This window comes from Archocentrus centrarchus, chromosome 9 (assembly GCF_007364275.1).
Source record: "Archocentrus centrarchus isolate MPI-CPG fArcCen1 chromosome 9, fArcCen1, whole genome shotgun sequence".
In the NCBI taxonomy this organism is placed as follows: Eukaryota; Metazoa; Chordata; class Actinopteri; order Cichliformes; family Cichlidae; genus Archocentrus; species Archocentrus centrarchus.
Window position 1 is genome coordinate 6,471,543 of NC_044354.1, and position 9,322 is coordinate 6,480,864.

Genomic DNA, 9,322 nt, shown 5'->3' on the forward strand with positions numbered 1-9,322 from the left:
GATTTGCCTCTGTGAACACACGACGTGCTAAAAGTTCAAGTAAATGAATGTGGGATTTCTTGGTCATACGTTAGATAAGGCATGACCAAAGAGAGAAAAAAAAGTTTAAATACTGCAAGACTGCAAGATTAATTATTCCTGATAATATAAAACTAAAACTTTAACAGAAGCAAAGCCATGAAAAACAAAACGTTCCCATAATATAAAAAGATTTATTAAAGATGTTTAAAATGTAAATGATCTGAACTTCTCACATACAGAAATAAAACGTGAATTTAAAAGCAGCACATTTACAAAAACACTGTACAATATATGCCAAAACTGATTAAAACCTTTAAAAAAACAACAACAAAAGAAAGACAAACAAACCAAAAAAAACATGGATAAACATGGTACTGGTGACCAAATTGTTTTAGTCACGTCTAACAGAGATGTGACCGGCAGCAGGTCCGTTCAAACTGAGAGCGTGGGCTTGTTCTGAAAACTCACAGTCCCCCGGAGAGCTTCGGTTTCTCATGAGAGGAGCGTGATGAGTGCGTCCAGAAACTTGCTCCTGTCCTCAGTCTTTAACTCAATTACTGCAGAAAGAAAAACACAGATAAGAAAGAAAAAAACGCCAACAGGTCAAATCATCCAGCAACATTTTGACATCCGGGGAGGGGATTTTCTGGCAAGTAATTTCTGTAAATAAAGAGTCAAATAATCGGTCGTTTGCAACCAAAATGATGGTAGATTGGAATAAATATTTCAGATGAGAATGAGTAGAAACACTCAAATATTATTCAACACATGAGACATGACTTATTAAAGTAAAACTTTTGACTAACATCTGGATTAACAACATAACTGATGGAGTGGGTGTGGGGGGAGAGACAACAATCAGACTGGACATTAAACAAAGACCAGGCTGCCACCAAGTGTCCACATTAGAGATATGTAAGAACAAATGTACTGACTGTCCGCACCGCAGCTGAAAACTTTACTGTTGCTTACTTGAAGTGTCAAAGTGGTCATGAAGAGTCCTGGAGCTGGTGCTCTCTGCAGCTTTCTCAAATGCACGACCAAAGAAACTAAAAGGAAAAACAGGAGAAGAGGCAGTATTGCTGAATGCTAATAGAAAATGTGAAAAGGAAATAAATAAGAGTTTAAAGTCAGCTGACTGACAGAATATTTATTTTGATTCATTAACTGTTTGAAAAGGTATTTTATAATAATGGCAATAAGGTCAATGGGAGGCAAAAAGGCCTGAAATCAAGGTCAGAGCTTTGCTGGAGCCTTAAAAACTAAAATCTTTCCAAAAACAGCTCAGCAGTCGGTGTAGCACTGCTCAACATGACGCGGGCCCTTCTTCAAGTTTTAGTTAAGAGGATAATTCTTTATTAGCTGGAGTCTGTTAAAGACCTCTGCAGCAGTCGAGCCATGAGCCAAAGAAAATGAACACATTTAAGGGAAACTAATCCTTGTAAAATTTTATTTTACTTCAACGAAAAGTCCAGCCTCCTTCTTTGAACCAAAATGGAGGCTTTAAAGATGTACAACAAACTTGTTTTAAGATTTTTTTTAATTTAATTTTTAACAAATGAACTCCATATATTGACAGGAGAAACAGATCAGCACGTTTTCTTTCTCACATGTAGCACTTAACAGCTGGAGGTTTGATAGTCTGCTTCAGGCCGTTTGGTTCAGATCTGGCAGAGTGAGCAGGAATGTGAGTGCTGAAAACTACCTCCTGTCACATGGGCTTAATGAGACATTACACAGTCTTTGTACAAGTGACTTTGCAGGTTAGAGACAGCTTAAAGCCCAATTCAAGTGAAGCGCAAGTGTGTTCTTACATGCAGCTCCATTGGACACAGTCTAACAGAATGTCAATGATGTAGCAGCTCATTCACTGCCCATAAAACAACCTCAAGCACAAATAGGATGGACCCCCATTAGGTGATTACTGTAAGCTTGCTTAAACTTTGTGTTCTCTGCCAATAACAAATAGAGCAGAAAAATAATCAGACAATCGAGTCCATCTTTGAGCTTAAAGGTTTAAGGACACACCTTGAGTGTGGGGAAACTAGTCTGTCATACAGCTACAGTTCAAAGTCAGATGTTCCCTATTTCTCATTTCTCAGTTTGCACATCCTCGACTCCTCTCCTTGTGTCTTAATCCCTGCCACCACAGATGAAAGCTGAGGAGGCAGGCAAAAGTCCTAAAATGAGAAAAGCCACTTACTTCTTCTTGTCAGACGTCTCAGACTCTGGTGGGATTCCCACAACAATCACAGTTCCCTTCTCCACATCCTTGGGAGCAGCCATGACGAGGGGAAGCAGTTTGCAGCGTTTATTCCTCGTCTAAATGGCCAAGACAGTGAGTGAAAGAGCAGAAAGACTTGAATAACTATGATTTCAATAAGCCTCCTTTTAGATTCTGAATCAGTCCTGATAGCATTCAGACACTCACTGAATGGACAAAAGCCTTCAGGAGGTACTTGCAGAGCAGGATCAGTGCCATGGGCTTAGAAAACAGCTTCACATCAGGTGTTCCCTACAAAGAGCAGAAGGCAGAGAAGATGTGAACAGGATGTGCTGCTAAATAAAAATACAAACACACATACCAGGCATCCAAACACCCGCACCTCCATGAGGTAGCAGTAGAGGAAGGGTCCCTGTGATAGGATGAGGTTGGTACAGATGCAGCTGGCGACTGTTTGCTGGATGGCAATCAGCTTCTTCTTAGCCAGCTCAATACCCAAATGTAGACGTTCAAGATTACTCCTGCACAGAGAAAAAGAAAATAAAAATTTAAGATGGTTTTTAAAGGAAATGTGAGCGCATTACGACTTAACAGTGAGCTTCATTTTCTCTCCATACCTGGAAAGGGCATCGAGAGCCTTGATGAAGCTGTCAGTCTCGCTGTCATCTTTCTCAGTGCTTTCCAGCAAGGCAGCAGTAGCATGCACCATGTCACTAGCCAGGAAACGGTTCTTAAAGCCAAAGTGAACACCAAAGGTCTGGATACGGATGTCCTTCAAACTGATGAAGAGCAGAAATTAAAGTATCACTTGGAAAAGTAAACTGAATAAACAGCCAGAGTTTTGTTATGTCTAGATTCATACCCATATTTATTAGAGGACTCCTCAATGACGTCCCTCAGGTTTTCTTTGATCGACATATCCATAGAGTTAAACTTCTGACGCACTTGTTTCAGCGGCAGTCTGTTAGACACAAATATTATTTAATAAAACAAATTTTGGCTCAACAAAAGAGGAACCATTGACTTGATGGTACTTTACCCCATGTCTGCTAAGAACTCCTGGAGTTTCTTTTGGCCATTTAAGGTCCAGAGCTTGAAGTTGCAGGAAGTGTAACACGAATTACAAATGCTCTCATACAGAGACCAGTGTTGGTAAAGTGTTAGACGAAGACTGGAGAGATGGTTAAGGGTCTAATGTCAGCACTTTTATGGCGGAAATAAGTTGGGATATAAAGCTCTATGAAGGCAACAAGTCACATGAGTTAAGGATACTCATATTCAAAGGAGATCCTCATACAGTCGATGGAGAGCGAGTTCTCCTCATCTTCATTTCGGTGGTTATGTCGGGAAACGTGTCGCTGCAGAGTGGCGATGTCTGTTACATACTTCATACTAAAAAAGGAGAGAGGCATACAAAAAGAGTTCAATAGAAACATTAAAAAAAAGCATAACACAGTTTACAAAAAAGTTTGGGCACTGTGTAAAATATAAATACAAGCAGTGTGCAATGATGTGCAAATCATATTATATTTGATTTATAATAGACAAAGGTAAAAAGGAAAACTATCCTGTGGTCTAAACCATCAAAATTTGAACTTCTTTTTGAAAACTGTGGAATAGTTCTCCAGGCTTCTTGAAGGACATTCAAAGCTCTTCTTTGGATGTTGGATGTTCTCTGAAAAGATGATCCCACACAGCTTCAATAACGTTGAGGTCTGGGATCTGGGGAGGCCAATCCGTGACTGATAGTGTTCCATTGTGTGTTTTTCTATCCAGGTATGCGTTTACTGCACTGGCAGTGTGCTTGAGATCATTGTCATGCTGAAAAACTATGTACTTTGTAGTGGATCAAAATCTGATGGTACTCGGGCGCCCGGGTGGTGAAGCCGGTGACCACATACATATGCTGTGTTGCAGTGCGGGCGGCACGGGTTTGAGTCCCAGCCTGTCGCCAATTTGCCCGGGTGTCTTCCCCTGTATCTTTCCCCCGTTTCCTGTCTCCCTCCACTGCCGATAAAAAATGCTGTGGCCAAGAATGCAAAAAAAAAAAAAAAAAAAAAAAAAAAAAATCTGATAGTACTTGTAATAATTCCATCAAATTTGGCAAGATCGCCAACACTGGATGATATGCAGCTGCAGATGGCTGTAGACACTCACTGTTGTACCTCTCTCCAGACCTCCTCTGTACATACTGATGACAATTTGAACCAAAAATTTCAAATTTGTATTCAGCACTGCGGCTAGCAACAAAGTGCCAAAAGATACAATTTAATATTGGTTCTTTGCTAATTTGTTGTGTGTAAACACAACACTGGTTCATCCCTTGAGTCAGGTGCCTTTGTTATACTTGAATGGGTCACAGGTCAGTGTTAACAAAAAACATTCTTTTCAAAATGGTCAAGTACAAGGACTGGACTGAAAATGAATGAAAAAGCAGCCAGTGTCCAATGAAAACCTTTGAAAGACCTTCAGAAAGCCTGAAAAACAATTTCTCAAAACCACTCAAGAAAGTACAATGAAGTCTCGCTCCTTGGAAGCAAAATATAAACTTTAGACTTTTGCACAGTGTCGCATATTTCTCAAAATTCTGTCCTTGGTCTATTTTTAATTAAATTAAGGTTTTAAATGATTTGCCAGTTATTGAGTTCAGCTGTTATTTACATTTTACAGTGTCTCAGCTTTTTGGGAAATTGGTTTGAAACTGAATTTATGGTTTTGATAATCATTTAAAAAAAAATTGAGGGCATCCTTACTTCGTGATTTTATCATGGACCCACTGGTCTGTCAGCCCAATTATGGCCCACCTGCAAAGAAGAAGCAGTGTATGTCTAACAGACTGTATATACTATATTTCAGGAATGTTTGCCATAAAAGAACATTTCCTCAGAAAGCTCACCACAACATGTCCTTGGTATCTTTAGTCAAAACCCACGCAAGCTCAAAAAACATCATCGCAGCCTGAGAGAACAAAAGACAAAAGAAAACAAAACAATAATATTTAGGACATTCAGGTAAATTTGCATAGTACTCATCTGAGGTTTTCAGAACTCATGAAGGAAAATATCTTTAAAGTTATACTCACAGAGGTTCCATGATATTCATACTGCTCGTAGTCAAACAGGATTTCTCTCCTGTGAAATTAATGAAACGTCAGCATGCATTCGGCCATTGTGCTGCGTACTGAAAGAATTAAACTAACACTTCACCTTCGAGCCTCCCACTCCCTCTTTGCCCGCTGCCTTTCAATTCTCCTTTCAACGGCGCCCTGCAAACACACGATCACAGCCCCACTGTAACAACCATTACAGTTCAATCTACCAGTTCATTCCTGCAGGCAGCACCAACTCTGTTTAACACGCACTTCATCAAATCTCCTGCGTTTGCCAGATGGCTCTGACCCTTCATCGCTCTCATTTCCAGAGTCTTCTCCTTCCTCATCTTCTTCATCTCGAAAAATATCATCATAAGAAGGCACGCCGAGGTCGTCGTCCTGTTTGATGAGCAGCTTAATCTGTTGACCAGAAGACATGGAGTTAATATAACGTTCACTTCCAAAAACGACGGCCGCAGTGTTTCCATGGATGTAATTCAGTATTGTTAATCTTACATGCAACAAACTTCAGGTGCAAATAAATGTTTAATGAATCAACATTTAAGGTGAAATGCATAAACAAAATGTAAAAGGATGAACTATTTGATGTTTTGTCCCAGAATGCAAATATAATACAGCACAATGGTAAAGGGGTACATTCAGACGAATCCATTTTGGCTTTAAAATTTGTAGTCCAGACGGGCAGAAAAAGAGACTGTGTCACAATTACTGACACTTACTTTAACTTGCCTGCTGGACATTATCAGTCACAAAATTAAGTAGCAGAGGGGGTTGTTAATCAGTTTCAGCTGCTTTGGTGTTAATGAAATTAACATCAGCCGCAGTAGAGAGAAAACAATGAGACAACCCCCAAAACAGGAATGGTTTTACAGGTGGAAGCCACACACACTTTTTTTTTTTCTTTCTCTCTTTTCACTAGTTTTGCATTTGGCTAGGGTCAGTGTCTACAGGCGATACATGGACTCTGTCCATCACAGATGAGAGCAGGTTCACCCTGAGCACATGTGACAGATGTGAAAGAGTCTGGAGAAGCTGTGGAGAACATTATGCTGCCTGTAACAGCGTTCAGCATGACCTAGGCAGGCATATCCACAGAGGGATGCACAGACCTCTACAGGCTAGGCAGCGGCACCTGACTGCCATTAGGTATAAGGATGAAATCCCTGGACCCACTGTCAGACCTGATGCTGATGCAGTGGGTCCTGGGTTCCTCCTGGTGCACAATAATGCCCAGTCTCAAGTGGCGAGACTATCCAGGTAGTTCCTGGAGGATGAAGATATTGATACCACTGACACCTCTGGGACCATTATGTTTCAGTCCATCCGACGCCATCAGGTTGCACCTCAGACTGTCCAGGGGCTCAGTGATGTCCAGGTACAGATCTGGGTGGAGATCCCCCAGGACACCAGCCGTTGTCTCATTAGGAGCATGCCCAGCACATGGGGGCCATACAAATTACTGAGTACCATTTTAAGTGCTGCAATGAAATTTCAGCAAAATGGACTAGCCTGCTGCATCATTTTTCCACTTTGATTTTTGGGGAGTCTTTGAATTCAGCCCACTGTAGGTTGATCATTTTCATTCCCATCAAACAATGTGGCATCTTTTTGTTCCTAACACATTACCCAGTCCATATCAGTTTAGATATCCAGCACGATTTTTTCCCACCTTGAGATCTGATGTGTTCCTTTCATTTTCTTGAGCAGTATACATCACCTTATTAACTTGTGCTTCATACAGTTTGTGAGTTCATCCTTCTGATGCAGGCACATGTTTCATATTATCATAGCTTCTGACCAAGGATGAAGAATGATCATGTGATATAAAGTAAATAAAAGAGATCATTCCTGAAAATTGTGAGCTTATTAGTGTGAACGTAGCCTAAAATTTGGAACTAAACAAACCATTACACATCACCTGGGTGTCATTGTAGACATTGACCACATCTACAGGCCGGTGAGTGTCACAGATGAAGAAGATGGAGTCATCATCTGGCTGCAGCATCTCAAGGAGGTCAACGTTTGCCCCACAGTTGATAAGAACAAAATATCGAAACTGCAGCACAAAATACGCCAACACAATACATCAGGTTCAGTGTGGAAACTCTCAAAAGGTCTACTTTATGTAAGTTACTGTCATATTTATGTGCAGGCTCAGAGGAGTGTACTACAAAGCTTAAGTTCAACATAACGAGGCTTTCATTGTAGCTAAATACAACTGTCAGAGATACATGTAGCTATCAACCCAGTCAACCCAGACTTTATGTTTCAGGTAGAAACACTTAAGAAAGCATGAATAACCATAGTGATCCCGCCAGGTTAAAAGAGAGACCTTTAATACCAGCTTCAAATAGCTTGTTAACCTTAATCTCGCTTTGTCACACACCCCTCTGGTCAGATTAAAGTATACCTGCTCTTTGTGTTCAAGAAAGGCTGTGCCAAGGTCCTGCCAGCCTGTAACTGGCACCAGTGTATATTGGATCTGATCACAGTGAAACAATGCCTAGTAAAGACACAAGCAGTTATTGTTTAATTCATCTTTTAATTACTCTGAACGCTGACTCTTAAGTCAAAAGAAGCTCTATACATTCCAGCATGCACTTACTCAGACATATTGACAATACTTTTAAATTAATACAATACTGTACAATTAATGTATTAACAGATGGTAACCTCTGCGTTACCACAGTACGGTTTGCTGTCCATGGTGCAAGAGGTCATTTAATCAGCATACTGTTTTCAGACCCTCTGTTTACAGACCCTCTACCTATGACCTTAGTTTCATAATGCAGATGCTCGTTATTATCATGATGCACAATATCAACTAGAACAAGAAAGGTTAAATAAAACTGTGGGAAAACAGTCGAACAAAGACAATGCCCGGTGCTACAAATAAAACAGAACACATTAAGACTGCAAAAGCTACCGCTTGCTAACAGTTTACGGTCTTACCTGTAGTATTTTACAGGCGCAGAGAGCGTCAATGTCTGGTGCCACCAGGAGTACGACTCTCTGAAAGCAACGTGAGAAAGTTTATAAAATAAACGCTTGGCGTTTGATAGTGACAACTGACGTTAGGCTTCCTATCTGCTCGGTAACGTTGGCTAATGTTACTGTTAGCCCCTGAGCCTTACCTGGTTGGCGACAACTTCATAAAAATCCCTTCTTATATCCGCGATGAACATTTTCAGAGAAGTCAGTCGCTTAAAACGATTTAAAAAAAGACGAGCCCGGTCGAATCACCCTGGAGTGGCATAAACAGCGGGTTATTTTGGTTTGCCGAGAAGCTCAGAGCTTCGACGATACACCGCTCGTTTCCCTGTTGGAAATGTGGCGCCAATTCTACACGTCACTCTCAACCAATCACATTGAAGGAAATGAGAACGTCATCGGTTTGAAGTCACGCCCATCAGGTTGAGAAAACAAGCGCTGAAACAAAAAAAGAGCTCAAATAAAAGTTACAGCATTATTTACACTGATTTTCTTTTTCAAACGTTTATTAAAATATTTATTTGAATTAAAATAAATGATTTAATATTTAAGACTGTCTGGATTTTATGCAAAGAATACATGAAAAAAGAAAATACGAACGATTTTAGACTTTATTCATAACACAGTAAACATCTGTGCATTTTCTCAGTTTAATATAAAAACATAGGTTAGTTCATTCATGTTAAACTGATTGCTAATGCAAATATCAGGTGAAATAACCATTGTCTAGCAACTGTGGGGAATACACACTCACAGGATTAGGTACACCTATTCAGCTGTTCAAATACCTAATCAGCCAGTCACATGGCAGCAACTCAGTGCATGTCTACAGGCATGTAGACATGCACAATGCATGGGAGAACAAGTTAATAAAAACACACTGCCAATGACACCACCAGTGACAACTCAGACCTCAGAGAGTTAACTACGATTTCTTTATGAAAACGTTTCTAGGTCTAATTGTAAAACAATGA

General features: G+C 40.2%; 1 protein-coding gene across 1 annotated transcript; it reads right to left on the minus strand.

Moving 5' to 3' along the window:
• Window positions 1-237: 237 nt before the first annotated feature.
• On the minus strand, window positions 238-8,686 carry cdc45 (CDC45 cell division cycle 45 homolog (S. cerevisiae)). Its single transcript, XM_030737976.1, has 18 exons — window positions 8,492-8,686; window positions 8,310-8,369; window positions 7,768-7,860; window positions 7,276-7,413; window positions 5,607-5,756; window positions 5,452-5,510; window positions 5,328-5,376; window positions 5,142-5,203; window positions 4,999-5,049; window positions 3,518-3,637; window positions 3,285-3,416; window positions 3,108-3,206; window positions 2,863-3,024; window positions 2,628-2,766; window positions 2,453-2,536; window positions 2,225-2,343; window positions 994-1,070; window positions 238-578 (listed from the first exon to the last, which is right to left on the minus strand). The coding sequence occupies exons 1-18, from the start codon at window positions 8,540-8,542 to the stop codon at window positions 514-516; spliced, it is 1,710 nt and encodes a 569-aa protein (XP_030593836.1). The 5' UTR covers window positions 8,543-8,686; the 3' UTR covers window positions 238-513.
• Window positions 8,687-9,322: the final 636 nt, after the last annotated feature.